The sequence below is a fragment of the Nyctereutes procyonoides genome, unplaced genomic scaffold (assembly GCF_905146905.1).
Source record: "Nyctereutes procyonoides isolate TBG_1078 unplaced genomic scaffold, NYPRO_anot_genome, whole genome shotgun sequence".
In the NCBI taxonomy this organism is placed as follows: domain Eukaryota; kingdom Metazoa; phylum Chordata; class Mammalia; order Carnivora; family Canidae; genus Nyctereutes; species Nyctereutes procyonoides.
Window position 1 is genome coordinate 17,714,494 of NW_026575128.1, and position 19,210 is coordinate 17,733,703.

Genomic DNA, 19,210 nt, shown 5'->3' on the forward strand with positions numbered 1-19,210 from the left:
TTAAGTCTCCAACTCTTTATTCCGACTCTGGTCAGGAGGTTGGATGTGAGACCGAACCCTGCGCTGGGCTCCTCCCTCAGCAGGAAGTCTGCTTGTCCCTCTCCCTCCTCCTCTGCCCCTCCCCTGCTCACTGCACAAGGTTTCTCTAAAATAAATAAATAAATAAATAAATAAATAAATAAATAATCTCTCTCTTTTTTTTTTAAGATTTATTTACTTATTAGTAAGAGACACAGAAAGAGAGGGAGGCAGAAGCAGAAGCGGGCTCCATGCAGGGAGCCCGACATGGGACTCAATCCCGGGTCTCCAGGATCAGGCCCTGGGCTGAAGGTGGCGCTCAACCACTGAGCCACCCGGGCTGCCCTAATAAATAAATCTTTAAAAAAAAAAAAAAAGAGAGAGAGAGAGAGAGTTCAACAGGACCAGACAAGTAGAGAGACCTAAGGCAGATCACCAGACCTCTTCCAGATTTATCTGTATCCACGAACGTACTCTCTGGTTACAGCCATCCAGCTGGGCATTAATCCTCCTTCACGTTTTTCCATTTTTCCATACGAACATTAAAGGAAACTATTACGGGGGCCCCGGGGTCTCAGTCAGTTAGGCACCCGACTCATGGTTTCGGCCCAGGTCATGATCCCCAGTCACGCTCTACACTCAGCAGAGTCTGCTTCCAGGTTCTCTCCCCCATCCTACCCCCACTCACATGGGTCTGCGTTCTCTCTCAAATAAATCTTTAAAAAAAAGAGAGAGAGAAACTATTACATAGTTTCTATAGATTCCCCTATATGTTACCACTATAGGGGATCCCTGGGTGGTTCAGCGGTTTAGTGACGCCTTCGGCCCAGGGCATGACCCTGGGGTCCTGGGATCGAGTCCCGTGTCGGGCTCCCTGCATGGAGCCTGCTTCTCCCTCTGCCTGGGTCTCTGCCTCTCTCTCTGTCTGTATCTCTCATGAATAGATAAATATAATCTTTAAAAAAAAAAAGTCACCATTATAATCTAAAGGGAATGAGCACGTAGCTCCGAGGTCTCTCAGCCCGGGACGCCACTGGGACACCACTGATGGCGTCTGGCACCATGACGAGGGCCGCCTGCAGGGAAGACAGGAGGAGATGCTGGGTAACCTCTTCCCGGTGACTCTGTGGGGTCGCTGTTCCTGCCCTGGGCCGCCTGTTGCCAGAATCCTTGTAACTGGGACAGAAGTGAACTGTTTCATGTAAGGAAAGAAAGAGGCAGGGTGCGGGGAGATGACTCCAGGGCCCTGGAGTGACCCTAAAGCCAGGATACAAGCTGGGAGAGAATGAAGCCAAACGACACGGTATTTTTTTTTTTCTCCAAACGAATTTAATTCTCTTCCAGCCCCAAAGAAGGGGAAGGACCTAAAGTTTAAAAACAAAAATTGCAGCAAAAAAAAAAAAAAAAAATACACAAGCCATTAAAAAATTAAGTCCCCTCCCTCAGCAATAAATACTGAAATGATATATACACAGGAGCCCGGGAAGGAGGCGAGAATAGGGGCCCGGGCCTCGGTCCCGGCGGCCCCACGCGCTGCCGACACCGCTCCTTGCCTGAACCATGGGGGGCACAGGAGGCGGCAGCAGAGGCGGGCACAGGCTGGGGGCCTCGAGCACCCCGCCGGCAGGGTCTCTGGGGCGCTGCGGCTGGCCGAGCCGCTCAGGGCCCGTCCTCGCAGCCGCGTCCAGGCCGGTCACTCGCACTGCGGCCGTGATGCCACGGTGGCCGCGGCCTGACTGCTGGGGCCCTGAGGCTTCCCGTTCACCACAAGCAGCACAGGGGTCTCCACGCGGACGCTGGCAAAGGAGAAGTCCTGCGGGAGACAAGCACACGGAGGTCCACCTCGGGCCCCCCGCCCCGGCCCCCCAGCACCCCTCAACAGGGCAAAGTAAGCAGAGGGATGGGACTCCCCATGCTTCCCAGCTTCAGAAGGAAACGTCTGCGGCGGGGGGGTGGGGGGGAGCCAGTGATTCCACGAGAATGGGACAATTCTCTGAAAAAAGGCGGGCCCGGCACAGCCCGACCCTCGGGTGCCCCGGCCTCCACACCGTGGGCCCGTCCCCAGCGTTTCTCGGCAGCGGAAGCCAGGGACACGGGGCACCCGCTGGCTCAGCCGGGGCAGCGGGACCCCCAGGGCCACCCAATAATGAGGCCCTGACCCCAAGACTAGACACGCGGCCGCCACGAGGCCACTCAGTCCAAGTGTCCCCAAGGCCAGACATTAATGCGCCAGATGTAAATTCAAGCCACTTCTCGTATCAGAAGGAAGACAGAGAAGACACAGTGCAGACATTCTGATAACAGAAAGCTCCCTCTAGCACTTCAAATGTGCTTTAAGTCATGAAGTTCTAGGACTTCAAGTTTTATGACTTTAGTTATGAAGTTTTATCACTTGAAGTCATAAAGTAATAAAACACGGTAAAAGATCTCCATCCAAAGCATATTGTCCCACTCCTGGGAGTGTGAAGGCATGAATTAAAGAGACCTCATAAATCAAAATTTTTTGACATCCTACCAGGAACACGGGCAGTGACCAAAAAAAAAAAAAAAAAGCCAATTTATATAAGGGCCTGGAGTGACCCTAATGCCAGGATCCAAGCTGGGAGAGAATGAGAGAATTCCTTATATAAGGAATATAAATAGCCAATAAACATAGGATAAACTAGTCAACCTCAAATATAATCAAGAAACCAAAGCAAGAGAGCGGTGATGCTGTGTTCTTCACGTGAAAGCAGCACCCGACGTTTCAGAGGCTTCTCTCCTGAGCTGAGACGACTCGGGCAAGCCGCAGCACACACCTCTAGGGGGAGGCACGGCCTCCCAGGACCAGGCGGCAGCACCGGAGTCCCAGCCCCCACGCCCTCTGGAGCCTGAACACCTCAGAAGTTCACGGAAGTAAATCATCCCGGATTTGGACAGGTGCCCGCTCCGGCGCTGGATGCCTCTACAACAGGGAGAGTGTAGAGACGGCCTAGATCCAGGGGCATCAAACTGTCTCCCGTAGGCCCTGGGGTCGTGCGGCCACCACCAAGGACTCGTGCCCTCCGACGCCGTGGCCCGGGAAGCAGCTGTGCGAGCCCAGCTATGCTCCCAAAGGAGTTCACTTGTGGACGCTGACGTTCAAATCTGCTGTAACGTGCAGGCTTCGCCAACTATCATCACTCCTCCAACTGTTTTCATTTAAAAATACGGACACACTTGTCTCGCCAGCCACACAGGATAGGCAGGGAGCCAGGTTTGGCCACCAGGCCGCTACTTGCCGACCCCTGATGGACACGACGAACGAGTGACCGACAGCTCCTCTTACAAGGTTTCCAGGACTATGACATGAGCCCGCACGGGCCACAAAAGCTTTCGGCACAGCGTCCCGCGGTCGTGTTCTATAAACGTGAGCCATCATCGTCATCTTCATCACCACCAGAGTGTGTGTCAATTCAAAACAAAGTTGCAAAAAAAAAAAAAAAAAACACAAATTTGCAAAAGTTGCAGAATATGTAAAAACACAGGGAATGTTCACGCCCTGGATATGATCTTCTGCTCCTCGTGCAAGTTCACGTGTGAATGTGTACATACAGATTCTTGGAAACAAGACTGGGGGCGTCCATACAGAGCTGCTAAGAGTGACAGCATCTGAGGGAGGGTATTTCAGCCCATTTAAAAAAAAAAATTTTTTTATTACGAGAACCGGCATCTGACGCTGTGTAAGTTCGAGGTATGCGACGTGCTTGTGTACTTCGCGTCTCCACTGGAAGGAGACGAGCACCAGGTGTCAGTGAGCACGTCCACCAGGTCGGAGGACTGTCGCTGGCAACAGTTAGGATCTAGCCCCTTGGCGACTGAAGTACGCAGGACCATCCTGTTGTGACTGCTGTCCTGTACGGTAGCTCTCCGGGTGTGTCTGTCCAGTCACCGCAAGTCTGCAACCTGAACAACCTCCCCAGGTGGCCCACCTCCCCCCAACCCCTGGCGACCACTGTTCCATTCCCTGTTCTCATGAGTCCAGCCTTACTAGATTCCATATAGAACTGATATCATACAACATTTGTCTTTCTCTGTCCGGTCCTTTTTTAAAATTCTTTTTAACAGTAGTTTCCCTTTTTAGTAAAAAAAAAAAAAAAAAGTGTATGCACATCATAGATCTGTGTATTGTGTATACACACATGTGTGTTCATGTATCACTTTGCATATTTGCTAAAAGACATAAATTGGTCCCGCTTTCAGAGCCTACGAGCTACGAGAAAATCCTGACCGTCACTCACTTTTCCTTTGTGCTGGATTCGGTGAAGCCGGAGGCTGGGCTCAGGGATGGCAACAGAGTCCCCAATGAGCACTCCCCAGCTCTGCACCATGTTGTACACCATCACGGCACAGCACGGTCCATCGGAGTCCACCAGGCCGAATGTGCTGCCAGGGGGAGGGAGGAGGGCCAGGAGGGGTGGGGAGGACAGCGGGCAGGAGAGAAGAGCAAAGACAGTGGTTTTAAGATACCAACGAAACGAACAGAAGCTTTCTCAGTTCCTTAGTGAGCTTGCGGCAGGCACCATCACGCACGGTGCGTGTCTGCGTCCTCACTCCTTACACGGACAGCATCTCTGGTAAAGCACAGACGCACCAGACCCGCCGGTCACTTTGCCACAAACTGGAGACGTGTGTTCACCGCGACCACTCAGCAGGTGTTGGTGACGAGCCCGCCCCAAATGCTGCGGCTGCAACGTTATTCCTGGTCCATCCACATCACCGCCACAACCGTCCCGCCCTCGCACGAGTACCTATCGTGCGTCAAGCTCCGTGCTCAGCAAGGCAACAGTGATCCACTACGAGTGAGCTCACAGTCCAGCAGGAGTCCGACCCCTCAATGGTCAAAAGTGTGAGAGGCTCCAGAACAGCTTTTCCCCTGTGCCAAGTTCAATGGGGCTGAAGCTGAGACCACGGGAACCCAGAGGAGAAATGTCCAAAACTAGAAGGCACGGAGGCTCTTCGAGGAGCCCCTTAAACTGAACGGTAAAGGATGAAAATTTATCCGGGTTACGAAAGGAAAACTAATCCTCAGTGGGAATAAAAAAACTCCAGGGGAATGGGGACAGGGATTAACCGGGGAGGACACAAGAGAACTTTCCGAGGTGCTGGTAATTCATGTTCTCTGTCTTGATGGGTGTTTGGGTCACTCACACGGGCTATGTACTAGTCAAAACTTGGCAAATATAGGGGATCCCTGGGGGACTCAGAGGTTTAGCGCTGCCTTCGGCCCAGGGCGTGATCCTGAGGACCCGGCATCGAGTCCTGCATCGGGCTCCCTGCATGGAGCCTGCTTCTCCCTCTGCCTGTGTCTCTGCCAATCTCTCTCTCTCTGTCTCTCATGAATAAATAAATAAAATCTTAAAAAAAAAAAAAAAACTTAGCAAATATACACTAAGGTTCATGTATTTCATTCTATGTAAATTTTACATAAAAGAAAACTAAACAAATCGAGCTCTAGTTAAAGACTACATGCTAAAGTATTCACAGGAAAGATACTGATCTCTGCAATTTCTTCAGCACTGCACCAAAAATAAGATGGATCAATGGATGAATTAAGGGACAGACAGATATGTGACAAACCAGCACAGTAAAATATTAGCAGAATATAGGTGGTTGGGTACAGAGATGTTCACTGCAAAATTCTTCCAATTGTATTATATGCTTGAAAATTTTTATACTAAAATGCTGGGGGGCAGGAGGGCAGGGAACATGAGCTATATCAAGAAGCAGCCAAAGAATTATCCAGACAGACACGAACTGTGTGTAAAGGTACAGAGGCATGAAAATAGCTGTTCTGAAACCTAAAAAATTAGGCCAAGAGGCTCAAGTGGGAAAGTAAAAGAAGAGAATGGAAGGAGGCAGGCAGGGAGCAGAGTACGAAGGGCTCTGCATGAGTTCCAACTTTATCCTAAAAGCAAGCACAGTAGTAGTAAGGGAAGGATTTTACGTAAGGAATGGCAGTGGTCAGCTCTGCGTCCAGCAGACGTTGCTCTGCACCGTGGAGCACTGGACAGAAACCAGGGAGCTGGAAGATGTGTCTGCGGAAGCAATGAGGTGCGAGACTGAATCTGTAGAGACAGAAAAGGAGGTGCGCACAAAACAAGTGCTGAACTGGGTGAGCGTCACGAGGCAGGAGAAAGGAAACTCGCAGTACGACTTCCAGAAACCTCTGTTACAGAACTGAGCAGACGAGCTACCACGGACTGACAAGGAAATCAGGGAGGACAAACAGTTTGGAGAGAAAGAGGAAGCAAGGGCGGCCCGGGTGGCTTAGCGGTTTAGCGCCGCCTTTAGCCCAGGGCGTGATCTTGGAGACCCGGGTTCGAGTCCCACGTCAGGCTCCCTGCATGGAGCCTGCTTCTCCCTCTGCCTGGGTCTCTGCCTCTCTCTCTCTCTCTGATGAATAAATAAATAAAATCTTTAAAAAAGAAAGGGGAAGTAAGTAATTTTGACGATACTGAGTTAGAGATTTCTGACTGGAGCCCAGAGGCAGTTAGACACAGAAACCTAGAACTTAGAGATGAGCCCCGGACTGCAGATACGCCTGTGGGCCCGGCTGAGGCAGCCGAAGCCTTCAGTTGTGTGACATCACCAAGAGATGACCGTACATGAGACGGTGAAGAACTGGCGCTCATGCCATCCCTTGGTGCACCCAAATCCCCAACCAATGCCCCAAACAAGCCCAGCATTCTCCTGGCGAATCTGATCGAGGCCTCAGAATCCTCCTACACGGTACGTTGGGCAGCCACTACCAAGTGGTAAAAGTTGGCACCCATTTGCCGTCCTGGGAAAGAGAAAAGAGCAAAGGAACAAAAACAAGAGTCCTCCTAGAACCTAACAGTGAGAATTTAAGAAAAAAGAGAAACCAAGGAGCGACAAAATATTTGTTCTCAAGGCCCCCACCTCTGTCTACATCTCCTTTTCTTCCTCTTAGGACTACGGTCTGCTCTAGGTAACTGAACTTTTCTCAACTATCCTCTTGTTCTCCAATTCCTAGGTCTCTAGAGAACGCCACACAGAGAGCTCAGGCATCTAATGGGAAGTATTTCAGTTTGGATGAGGTGGAAGGGATATGAAAGAGCACAGTGAGGGACAGGTCCGGGCGTTCTGGAGCCACGCGGTGGAAGCCACAGGAGCAGACGCAGCAATGCTAGGAAAAACCACCTCAGTAGAAAACAGAAAAAGGAAACCAGTCAGTGAGGCTTTAGGAGGTGAGTAAGGACAGGGGGTGACAGCATGGACCAAACCCTAATTTCTCAAGAGTTAAAAAATTTCCTGAACAAGGGGTGCCTGGGTGGCTCAGGAGGTTGAGCGCACAACTCATGATCTCAGGGCTGTGGTTTCAAGCCCTGCACCGCGTGGTTAAATTAATTAAATTAATATAAATTAAAATCAAACAAATCTTGGGACACCTGGGGGGCTCAGCAGCTGAGCATCTGCCTTTGGCTCAGGGCATGACCCCAAGGTTCCAGGATCGAGTCCCGCATCGGGCTCCCTGTGTGGAGCCTGCTTTCCCCTCTGCCTGGGTCTCTGCCTCTCTCTGTGAATAAATAAAATCTTTAAAAAACTAAAAAATAAAAATAAATAGACAAAATCTTTAAAAAAGAAATTTTCTAAGTAAATGATCTTGACTCATTTCCTCTGCTAGACTGTGAGCACCTTCACCCGGATCCTCTGTATTATACTCCCTACCATACAGAGAGCAGACGCTCGATAAATATTTGTTGAATAACATCTAAGACAATCTCCCCTCAGGCCTTAAACTCTGACTCAAAGCCAACCTTCCAGAACTCCCTCAGCACACCTAAATCCAAACAGGACTGAAAATTCATTCTCCTCCAAATTCTGTCATCATGAAATCACAAAGAAGCAGGATAATTTCAGAATTCCGTAACTTTCCACATGCCCGTCCGACTGCAGCTGTGATGCAGGAACCCGAGCACCGAGCTCCAGAAGACAAAGCAGACGGCAAAGCAGACGGCGGGGCATCACCCGGACCATACCGGCTCAGGGGAGCCACGGCAGGGAGAGCTCACTCACCTGCGACCCCTGAGCACGTCCTCCGCGGCAGAGAAAGGGCAGGAAGTGAGATGGGTTAGCTCCAAGAATGACAAAGAGGAAAGGGGGGGGGGGGACTCACAAGGGGACCTTCTCCTCCGTGGTGAGGCTGAACACCACCTTCCCCAGGACCACGGCTCCACTGTTCACTCCCGGCTGCAGCGCACTCAACGGCTTGAGCTCCAGGCTCAGCTTCTGCCCAGAGGCCGACTGGTAGCGCCCATCAGCACAGGGGCCCAGGTGGGCCGGGCGCAAGCTTCCCAGCATGCTCTGCAACTTTTTGGTCTTCACCTTTCCCTGCAAAAGAGAAAAAGAAAGGAAAAGTAAGAAGCTAGAACTAGTCCATCTCGCTGAGGGTCTACTCCTCCTCCCGCCTGCCCGCGTCCCTGGACAGCATCACCACTGCCAAAGCCTACTTGATTCTACTTCATGCACCCCCGAGAGAATAAAACCAGGACCCCACCCTCCGACGTCGTTACCTTGCTCTCCAGGAGGCTGGTCAGTCTACTGAGGAACTCCAGCAGCTGCTGCTCCCGCTGCTGGGGCTCTGGCCAGCCAGGGTCCAGTGCTGCAGCCCGAGAGAAGCCCTCCAGGGCCTCCCCATAGTTCTCTTCGTACTTATGTAACTGCATAAGAAGTAACCAAAAAGCTCCCGATTACGCGTGTATTTAACCCAAACTCTGCTGGGGCAGCAATGGCGCCACAGGCCAGGAACCTGCAGAAATAAACTGTTTCCCTTCCCGTTCCATGGTGACCAACCTGAAGAAACAGTAATGCTTTCCCCTCTCATCCTGCCTAAGGAGATCACAAACCCCAAAGATGGGGTCATTTCACAGAAGCTCACTCCCAAATCCTGTACAAGCCACGCCGCATGGGCCGTGTCACTCTATTTTTATACTTATAATGAACATTTCAGAAAAGTCTTCTAAGCCGTCCCTCCACCCTCTGCGTGCCCTCCCACCTCCTCGGCCCCTTCTCCTTTCCCGCCAGAGACTCCATCAGATCCCAAAGTCAAACAGCCAGGTCTTCTTCGAAACAAACCGGCTGTCCTCAGGCAAAGGAATACGCCGGTATCCGGCCAGGCTAGGCCCACGTGTCACCCGCTGGACTGTCAGACGGCCACCCGTCCACAGGTCTTACCGTTGCCCGGTTCAGATGAAGGTCAGGATTGCTGCAAGCTGTCCGGTCAACCTTCTCCTATCGTGGGAGAAAGAGATGATCAGTGGATGGCGCCTCACTCTCCGGGATGGCCGTGCCCAACACGGCCCAGGCCTCTGCCCCCTGGAAAACGTAGGTTCCATCACTGTCAAAATGTTAGCTGTACCCCTGCCCCCCGCCCCTGTTACATAGTACCTGCCTGAGTGGGGTTACTCAGCCCCTGACGCCTCCAGGAGGTAATAAGGGTTCCGTGTGTGCATAAAACTCTGACATGATAATCATTTCTCCATGCAACAGTACAGAGATAAAAGTATAAAAGCATTTTGATAAAAAAAAAAAGAAAAAGTTTTAATGGTGAGAGAATGGTAAAAATGAGGAAGGCTAGACATGTCCTCCAATACATTTCCTCTGCCCATGAGCCCGGCTCACATACAGGTACATTCAAGCCCCCTTCAAACACCCACTGAAAGTCAAATTCTGATTCTGGAATTTAAGTAAATGGGTGGCCAAACAGCACAAAGAGCAGACCGATGTGCCGTGAACAAGCTGCCAGGTCCCTGGCTACGCTCATTTTCCTTTTCTAATTACGTTCATTGCCTAGCACATTACAAAAGTACACACAACATGGATTAAAATGGTTTAAATGGTTGGTTCAAATGTGTTTAAAAATGCAGGTTTGGGGCAGCCCGGGTGGCTCAGCGGTTTAGCACCTGCCTTCAGCCCAGGGCAGGACCCCGGGGTCCCGGGATCGAGTCCCATGTCGGGCTCCCTGCATGGAGCCTGCTTCCCCCTTTGCCTGTGTCTCTGCCTCTCTCTCTCTCTCTCTCTCTCTCTCTCTCTCTCATTCATAAATAAATAAATAAATAAATAAATAAATAAATAAATAAATAAAATCTAAAAAAAAATGCAGGTTTGGGTGAAGAAATTACGAGTCAAAAGCAACAATTTGGTGGGAGCCAAATATAAAAATTTTAAAAGAGTGCACTGTTACTATTTTTTAAACATAAACATCCACCAAAGTAAAAAATTAGACTAAACTATAATTCCTAAAAAATAAAAATAAAAAAAAAATAAAATAAACTATAATTCCTCTGCCTTCAAATTCCCTGATGGAAAAAAAAAAAGTCAGTCCCTAAATGACAAACATAAATATAAGGCAGCTGCATTCTTCATTCTGCACACCAAACAAAGTAAGTAGTGGTTAAGTTAAGAAGCAACTCTCTATGTCAAGAGAAGACAGAAAGCAAAAGAAGAAAGGTGAATGCGAGGCCCAAATAAAAACTGCTCAGAGGCCAAGGGGAGCCTTCTTACAACGAGGCATCAGGAACTCCAGGCTGAAGGAAATCTCCCACATAAGCAGCTACTGAAAAACAGCCTGAAGGCCCAAGCAAAGCACGAGCTCCGGTGGATTAATCCTGACGAGATGATGTCCGATGGACTATATGCTGTTTTCTATTTTAAAGATTTTCTTTTGAATCAACCTCCACAGCCAACATGGGGCTCGAATTCACAATGCTGAGATCAAGAGTCGCATGTTCATAAAATCTTAAAAAAAAAGTGGGGGGAGGGGGGAATCCCTGGGTGGCTCAGCAGTTTGGCGCCTGCCTTTGGCCCAGGGCAGGATCCTGGAGTCCCGGGATTGAGTCCCAAGTCGGGCTCCCTGCATGGAGCCTGCTTCTCCCTCCTCCTGTGTCTCTGCCTCTCTCTGTGTCTCTCTGAATAAATAAATAAATTAAAAAAAAAAAAAAAAGAGTCGCGAGCTCTACCCACCGAGCCAGCTGGGTATTCCCACGGTCTCCAATTTTAGCCTATGGAAAAATCCAGAGCCACAGTATCTCACAGGATAAGCACTTAATTTATACATAAGCGTCAGAGCTTTCGTTTTTCTTTAAAAATGTACACAAATATTAACAGACATTATTTTAACGTGGACTCTTTTCCCATGACGAGAGATGGACATGCGGGGACAGGCTCCGTGACTCGGTCAGGAGCGCCTGCAGGAGACTGGATAGCTCGAAGACCCCTCTACCTTTCAGGTGGTGCCTAACACTGTGGTTACTGGGGAAAAAAGTCGCCCCTGCACACAGCGGAGGCCGCCAACCACGGCCCGTGCTGCTTGCAGGGCCACGCACAACGCTGACGGACGCTCTGGCCTCTGTCGTGGCCACAGTACTTACTGCTTGGGCGTAGGCACTGAGGGCCTGCTGGGAGATCTTGGGGTTCTGGCCCGTGTTGAAGTAGAGAGAAAGATACGCATTCCCCAAGATATCTGAAAGAGAAGCAAAAGGCTTCCGGTCGGCAGGGGCTTGGAGCCGCCACTGCATCCTAACGGACTGAAAACTCGGCAACATTTCCCGTCCCTGTCCACACATAGGATGTACCCAAGTCCAGGCAAACAGCGACTTCTGGCTCCGCAGGGCTGCAAGTCACAAGCTGCAGGACCCGGGGCCAAGGCAGGAAGAGCTGAACTATAACCCCCCACGAGCTGGAGGCCCAGCGTGGACAAGTCGGGGAGTCCCCAGCATGAGGAGGCCCCACAGCACCGTGAGATTCACCCCCAGAAGCTCAACCACGTCCACGGCACGCATCCGACAAAACTCCCCGATCCTGCCAACAGGGGGAAGGGGCAAAAGGACTGCTCCGAAGTATGTGGAGCACCTGCTCTTCACAAGGCCGCCGCCTAGGACACACTAGCCAACCAGCACTACTGAACCCGCAGGGGGACAACATCCCCCTGGCCGTCCCTGTCCCCGGGGCCCGGGAGCCCGCAGCTGCCGCCCACGCTAGCCATCCTGCCCCCCTCAGTGGGGGGAACCCTGGGAACACGCTGGTGAGTCATCCCGGAGGCCAGGCTCAAGATACAACCTCCCTGGGTCACCCCGAACAGTCTATTCGAAAGGCTCCACAGCTGCAAGACCCCCCAATAACACCAGATTTAGCAGCTTCCAAATGCCATGGGCCCAAGGGGCAGACGCAGACCCAGAGCAGAGTCCTGGGCATGCCGCACAACAGCCCTGCCTGGCCGACGTAGAAGCACAAGCATCGTCCCTTGGAGGAAAAGATCCAAGACCCCCTAGAACAGTGGTTCATCCAAACCCCTTCCACGCTTCCTCAAGACTAAGGTGCCCAGGCCTGACCCTCAGTATGGACTCTACACCTGGGCTCCAGACGAGTGTGGCGCGTAGCCGTGCTGAGCACCACTGCTCCAGAAACCTGCTGGAGAGCCTTTGGGAGCACTCACACCAGGAGCGGCCGTCGTGGACGTCCATCTGCACGGCCAACTTGGCCTGGTGGACGCTGTCCATTACGTGCCGAGAATGTTCATCTCCGGTGTCGGCCCGCAGCTGGCGCAGCACCATGGACAGGTTCTGAAGCGACACTTTATTCTTGCACTGCAAATGCAGAAGACATACTCAACCCTCCTGACTCTATTTCCCCTTTCCAGATCTTTCCTATCGTACATAACCTTGCAAATCCAATTTTTCATCTTGGTTCTTACAGTCATCTCTACACGTTCGGCCCCCCTCTACAAGGATCAGCTTGGTTGTTAATTTGTATTTATGAATTGTATTAATTTGGTTGATTCTCCTCTATCCCTGAACCTGATGCCATCGTCTTCTTCCTTCCTCGGGCCCATCCCTGTTTTCCTCAGCAGCAGGTCCGCCCCCCTCTCCCCCTCCCCTCTGATTCCGTTCTCCCGGTTCCAGTACAGTTCTGTTCTGGGATGCGTATCCTGGGGAAAGTCACGGAACCAGAGGAGTCTCAGCCTTCCCATCTGTGCTTCCCGAGGGGTAGTAGACGGCTCACGTGGGTGAGGGCTCCCGAGAAGCAGGTGTGGGCGGCCGCAATATCCCCTTTCTTCCAGTACACCTCACCCAGCTGGTTCCAGGCTTCCACCAGCTTGGGTTCCAGCTTCACAGCCTTTGACAGAAGCTCCTCAGCCTTCGGGCTGTAGTCAGGAGTCACATTCAGTGCCTTCCCAGTCAGCATCAGCACCTGTGCCTTGCCCTGGACAGAACCTAGGAGGAAGGGGAAGGCAGAGGAGGTTGGGAAGACCAGGACACTTCCTCTCAAGAAGCCACCTCAGGTCAGCCCTAGGAGTGAAACAGCGGAAGAAAACCCTGGGAACAAAGCACTCACTGATCACCTACCATCCGCAGGCCCCTCCCACGGTAGGCAACAGGGTGGCGACCGGAGCACTCTCCCTGCCTTGGAGGGGCCTACAGTCTAGGGGAGAGGATAGGGCATAATCGCGCAATATTAAAACAACCATGAAATACCCAATGAATGCACCCAGCGAACGGGCTTTAAAGAGCGAAAAGGAGGGGCACCTGGACGGCTCCGTCGGGTAAGCGTCCAAGTCCTGATTTCAGCTCAGGTCATGGCCTCAGGGTCGTGAGATCAAGCCCCACATCACACTCCACGCTCATCAGAGAGTCCACTTGGGATTCTCTCTCTCCCTCTCCCTCTGCTCCTCCTCTAACCCCTGTGCTTGCTCTCTCTCAAATAAAAAGATAAATCTTTTAAAAAATGTTTTTAAAAAAAATGAAAAAAAAGGGCAGCCCAGGTGGCTCAGCGGTTTAGTGCCGCCTTCAGCCCAGGGCATGATCCTGGAGTCCCGGGATCGAGTCCCACGTCAGGCTCCCTGCATGGAGCCTGCTTCTCCCTCTGCCTGTGTCTCTGCCTCTCTCTCTCCCTCTGTGTCTCTCATGAATAAATAAATAAACAAAAAAATTATCTTTTAAAAAAAAAATGAAAAAAATATAAAATAAATAAAAATTCTAAAAAAGTGAAAAGGAGAAAAGACAAGACCCTCTGGTTAAGAAAATGATGTACACAAAGACAGCGAGGCCGAAAGCCATGCGGCACGCTCAAGGGAGAATGGACACCCAGCCTGAAAGGCCTCACTTACAGCTCCTCTGGGGGGGAGGGGGGGGGACGGAGGGAAATACGGACAAAAATGGTCAGACGGTGGAGACTGGAGCACCGAGTTAGGGCACGAAGACTGCAACCAGTCAGTAGCAGGAATCTCCAAATAACATGAGCAGCGAGGCAGGCACGAGGGAAGACTCCACGCAGGAGGTAACGTTTAGAAATTTAATGGCATGATCAGTACATACATGAATTTGAAGTAAAAGAACTTGGAGGAAGAAAGGTCAGCTAAGAAGAACAGCTTAGGGCGTGCCTGGGGGGGGGGGGCTCAGATGGCGGAGGGTCTGCCTCCAGCTTGGGTCACGATCCCGGGGTCCTGGGGTCAAGCCTCACGTCAGGCTCCCTGCTCAGCGTGGAGCTGGCTCCTCCCTCTGCCGCTGCCCACCCTGCTCGTGCTCTCTCTCTCTCTCTCTCAAATAAATAAAATCTTTAAAAAAAAAGAAGAAGAAGAAGAACAACAACAACAACAACAGTTTGGAGGCATCTGGGTGGCTCCGTCAGTTGAGAGTCCATCCCACTCTTGGTGTCAATTCAGGCCATGATCCTGGAGCCTGGACACGGAGCCTCGAGGGGGGCTCCACGCTCAGCCTGGGGGGAGTCTACTCCCCTTCTTCTCCCTTGGCCCCTACCCTGCTCTCACGCGCACTCTCTCTCTCCCCATCTTAAATAAGTAAATCTTAAAAAAAAAAAAAATAGTTTAAGCAACAGGTATGTTATGTCGTGCCATTGCTGTCATCAAACTTCAGGCAATGTCGTTGGAGGACCCAAAGGCAGCCGGCCACAGGGGCGCTCGGAGGACGGGCTCTGCTGAGCCTCCGCGGCAGAGTTTCGGAAACCAGAGGGTCCACAGAAAGAGAGCAAACTCCTGCGTTTCGGCGAAGGGCAGGGGTCGCGGGCTCCTTGCCCCTCATACCCACGACTTCCTCCATCCGCTGCAGGGTCTTCTCCATCTCCTCCCGCACGTCCCGCTGCTTCCTTCCAGCATCCTCGACACCGTGGGTCTCGAAGTAGCACTCTCGAAAGGAATACAGCTGATCCACCAGGTCCTAGGAGAGTAGGAACAGTGCTGGTGCCGTAGGAGGAGAGCAGCCGGCCCGGGGCGGAGTGGGCTAGCCCTGCGGCTCCCGCCTAGCAAGCCGACCCCTACCCCGGGACGGACAGACAGACGGACGGACGGACGGAAGGACGGACGCCACGGGTCATAAAGGAAGTGGCCGGGTCCCAGCGCCCACCCCTCCCCCGCGGCCACAGCTCCTCCCATCCCGGCGCCAGCAGGGCCTCCAGCAGGACTACACCCCTCGGCAGCCCACACGCCAGGGGGCAGATGCTTTGCAACTTGAGGTGAAACGTCATTAAGATAACCCTAGGTTCCTGGTCCCCAGAGCACCAAACCTTGAAATTCACCCTTAAACCCAGACATGCTAACAAAAACAATCTTACCCCTGGTTTTGCCTGTGCTGGTATCTGGAAATACATGGCCTTTGTGGTCATGAAAACGCGGGAGAGCCACTGCTTTCCGCGGCAGGGACCAATTTAAGTTTGAGAACCTTGGTGTCCTTACAGGATCGTTTGCTTAAACACTCGTGGTTTTTTTGTTTTGCTTTTGTCATCTGTTGGCTCTCTTGCCTTCGTCCCAAGTAAATGCTCCATTTCCTATTTTAAATACCTGTGTCCGAGCCCTCCTGTGCACCAAAGCTTTTCCATTATCTATTCTCTCCTAAAATGGACCAGTTGCAAAAATATGTAACACAATTCCTTGTCATCCTAACTACCTCTGCAGCCCCCACCCCGCCCCCGGGCCGTGATGGACCAAATCAGCCCCGTGGTCCCACCGCTGCAGGGGCCTCTCGCCTTGTTTCTAACCCCCCCCATTCCCCGCCCTGTAGACACAATGACCCTACCAAGGTGTTCGCCACGGCCCACGCTCTCCGATCCCCAGACTGGCAAAGGTCTACCTCCTACCGCAGCCTGAAGACTGTAGGATCCAACCTGGCACTCTGCAGGCGGCCCCAAACCCCACCTGGCACCTCCCTTCTTCAGCAGCCAAGGCACCGGCCTTCCCTGCGTCCCCAGACCCAGCACGCTCAGCCCACCTGTGTGTGGGGGGGGCTGCCCTCGGCCTCCCTCCCTGTCCTCACCTAGACCTCGGTGCCCTTAACTTCAGACCCCACCCGGAGGAAAAGGCCGAGCAGAACCCCCTGTAGCAGCAAGGTGGCTCCGGGGTATTACTGTTGGGCCTCAGGCTGCAGATTCTGACTTCAGAAGCGTCAGCAGAACTCAGACACCCTTGCCAAGCGCCCCAGGTGACTGCGGGGGGGGGGGGAAACGGTCCCTAAAACACGCTGAGAGAAACACTCTTTTATTACACTCCTTCTGCCCTAAAACGACCACGAAATCCGAACGTAGCGCCAGTCCCACGGACCAGCAAGGCCCGTGTCCTCCTCCCCGCTGCTGGGTCCCTGCAGCACCCTGCCCGCCCCCCAAGACGCCTGCGCCCCCGGCCGAGCCCACGTAGCACAGATGGGCCCAGGAAGGCAGGTCTCAGGGGGACGCACCTGGTGCCCCCCAATCAGCTTGGCTGCATGTTGGGGATTCTAGGGGGTCTCACGGCCTGTTTTCCCGCCGTGAAAGCAAATATGCATGAAATTGTGTGGCTTTGTTTTGTTTTGCTGCAGTGAACGTTCTTGTCTAGTGGAAAAAATCAACATAAGTAAGTTGCTAAAATTCAAACAGGCACGCGTGAACCCACAGAGCTAAAACTCCTTCTCCTCACCCCACGCGGCGGGGAGAACCCCACGGAGGGCGTCCGCAGCCCTTGTTCTACACATTCACACACAAACACACGGTGTTTGTAACGCAGACGGGGCCTGCGCCTGGCCTGGGGAACGAGATTAAGGAAATCCAGGTCAACTGGAGGAGAAATGCAGGCCACGCTCTAAGGGTGTTCTTTGAACATGTTCAAGAGACAGACAGGTGTCCCCCTGCGCGGGCCTCTGCGCCCGAAGCTCCAGGCAGGTGCCAGCCGGCCGGGTGTGAGTCCGCTGCAGGCCGGGGGCCAGGGGCACGGGGGGCATGCACTGGGGTGCGGCGCGGGGTCGGAGCCCCACACCAGTACGGAGGTGACAAATACCCACAACTGTAAAAAAAATAAAAATAAAAATAAAAACTACATTCTGGGCTGTCCTAGAACACACGGAACTGAGTTTCTGAGGTTTAAGGACAATCTTGGTCCTGGGCAGAAGGTGAAGGGCCGGCACCCAGGCAGCGCCCACCTGCCAAGAACCACGGGAGCCGCGAACCCGGAACAGGGCGGGGGTCGCCCCGCATCACCCCCTGCGGGGGCCCGAGGACAAGAACCAAACCCGGGGAGTCCTGAGGGCAGTGACCAGGCTACGACGGGGCACGCGGTCATCAAGCTGCCCACGGCGGGGGAGCAGGGCGAGGAGGTGGCCCCCGTGGGAACGGGGACGCCAGTGGGAAGGAGGACCCCGCGGCGACAGCTGCTGCGCACCCCGACCCGCGGCGCCCGGATGGGCGAGCCCAGGGAGGAAACAACCCCGAGAAGGAGCAGGACAAAGTCAGGGGCCAACAGCGTCCTGTACCCGCGAGTGAACCAAGTGACCCGGGGCAGCAGGGGGTCCCCAGGAGCCGGGAGACCCGGGGAGGGGCGGGGGGTCCCAGGAGCCGGGAGACCCGGGGAGGGGCGGGGGGTCCCCAGGAGCCGGGAGACCCGGGGAGGGGCGGGGGGTCCCAGGAGCCGGGAGACCCGGGGAGGGGCGGGGGGTCCCAGGAGCCGGGAGACCCGGGGAGGGGCGGGGGGTCCCCAGGAACCGGATGACCCAGGGAGGGGCGGGGGGTCCCAGGAGCCGGATGACCCGGGGAGGGGCGGGGGGTCCCCAGGAACCGGGAGATCCGGGGAGGGGCGGGGGGTCCCCAGGAGCCGGGAGATCCGGGGAGGGGCGGGGGGTCCCCAGGAGCCGGGAGACCCGGGGAGGGGCGGGGGGTCCCCAGGAGCCGAGAGACCCGGGGAGGGGCGGGGGGTCCCCAGGAGCCGGGAGACCCGGGGATGGGGGGGTCCCCAGGAGCCGGGTGACCCGGGGAGGGGGGTTCCCCACGAGCCGAGTGACCCGGGAAGGGGCGGGGGGTCCCCAGGAGCCGAGTGACCCAGGCAGCCGGGCTCCCTGCCCCCCCTCCCCTCCCCCTCCCCCCCTCCCCCCTGCACCGCCGCCGTCCTCTCCCCCCGCCCGGCCCACCTGCAGCGCCTCCAGGCCCCGCCGCCCGCCCGCGTCCTGCTCGGCCATCGCGTCCCCGCCGCCCGCCCTCCGCGACCACAGAGACCGGCCCGTCCGCGAGCACCGCGCCCCCTGGCGGCCCGGAGGCCCCGCTGCAGTCGGCGGTCCCGAAGCCCGGAGCCCGGAGCTGGGCGGGGCGGGGCGGGGCGGGGGGGCGGGGTCAGCTATGCAAACCCCTTCTTTTTTTTTTCTTCTTTTTTTTTAATAAATTAATTTTTATTGGTGTTCAATTTACCAACATACAGAATAACACCCAGTGCTCATCCCGTCAAGTGCCCCCCTCAGTGCCCATCACCCAGTCACCCCCACCCGCCGCCCTCCTTCCCTTCCACCACCCCTAGTTCTGCAAACCCCTTCTTGAATCAAAAAACATGCATATGGACTGATTATGCATTTGCCAGACCCAAGGGATGACTTCCGATTGCAAGAAAACACCGGCGTTCTTATAGGATCACTCTATACGGTTATAACATAAATACACTATTTATTGTGAAAAGGCATAAATGTCCTTTCTAGACAACTCGCCATTTATCCATCATGCACAGGGATTACATCTGTAAGGCCCTAGAGGAAATAGGATTCTTGAGGGAAAACAGCCAAATCCAAGGCCTCATCGAGGAAAAACATGGATAGTAGACAATGAATTCTACAGAGGACAAAGGCCCTAATTTCACATAACTTAAGCCCATTAGTCCCTGACAGGGTTCTCTACACAGAGTTTCTCAGTGAGCGAG

General features: G+C 53.7%; 1 protein-coding gene across 1 annotated transcript; it reads right to left on the reverse strand.

The window, feature by feature from the left end:
- Window positions 1-1,334: 1,334 nt before the first annotated feature.
- On the reverse strand, window positions 1,335-18,498 carry TTC5 (tetratricopeptide repeat domain 5). The gene is made up of 10 exons (XM_055341854.1): window positions 18,438-18,498; window positions 15,098-15,230; window positions 13,060-13,271; window positions 12,494-12,644; window positions 11,430-11,521; window positions 9,235-9,291; window positions 8,574-8,720; window positions 8,177-8,391; window positions 4,278-4,422; window positions 1,335-1,831 (listed from the first exon to the last, which is right to left on the reverse strand). The coding sequence occupies exons 1-10, from the start codon at window positions 18,483-18,485 to the stop codon at window positions 1,712-1,714; spliced, it is 1,320 nt and encodes a 439-aa protein (XP_055197829.1). The 5' UTR covers window positions 18,486-18,498; the 3' UTR covers window positions 1,335-1,711.
- Window positions 18,499-19,210: the final 712 nt, after the last annotated feature.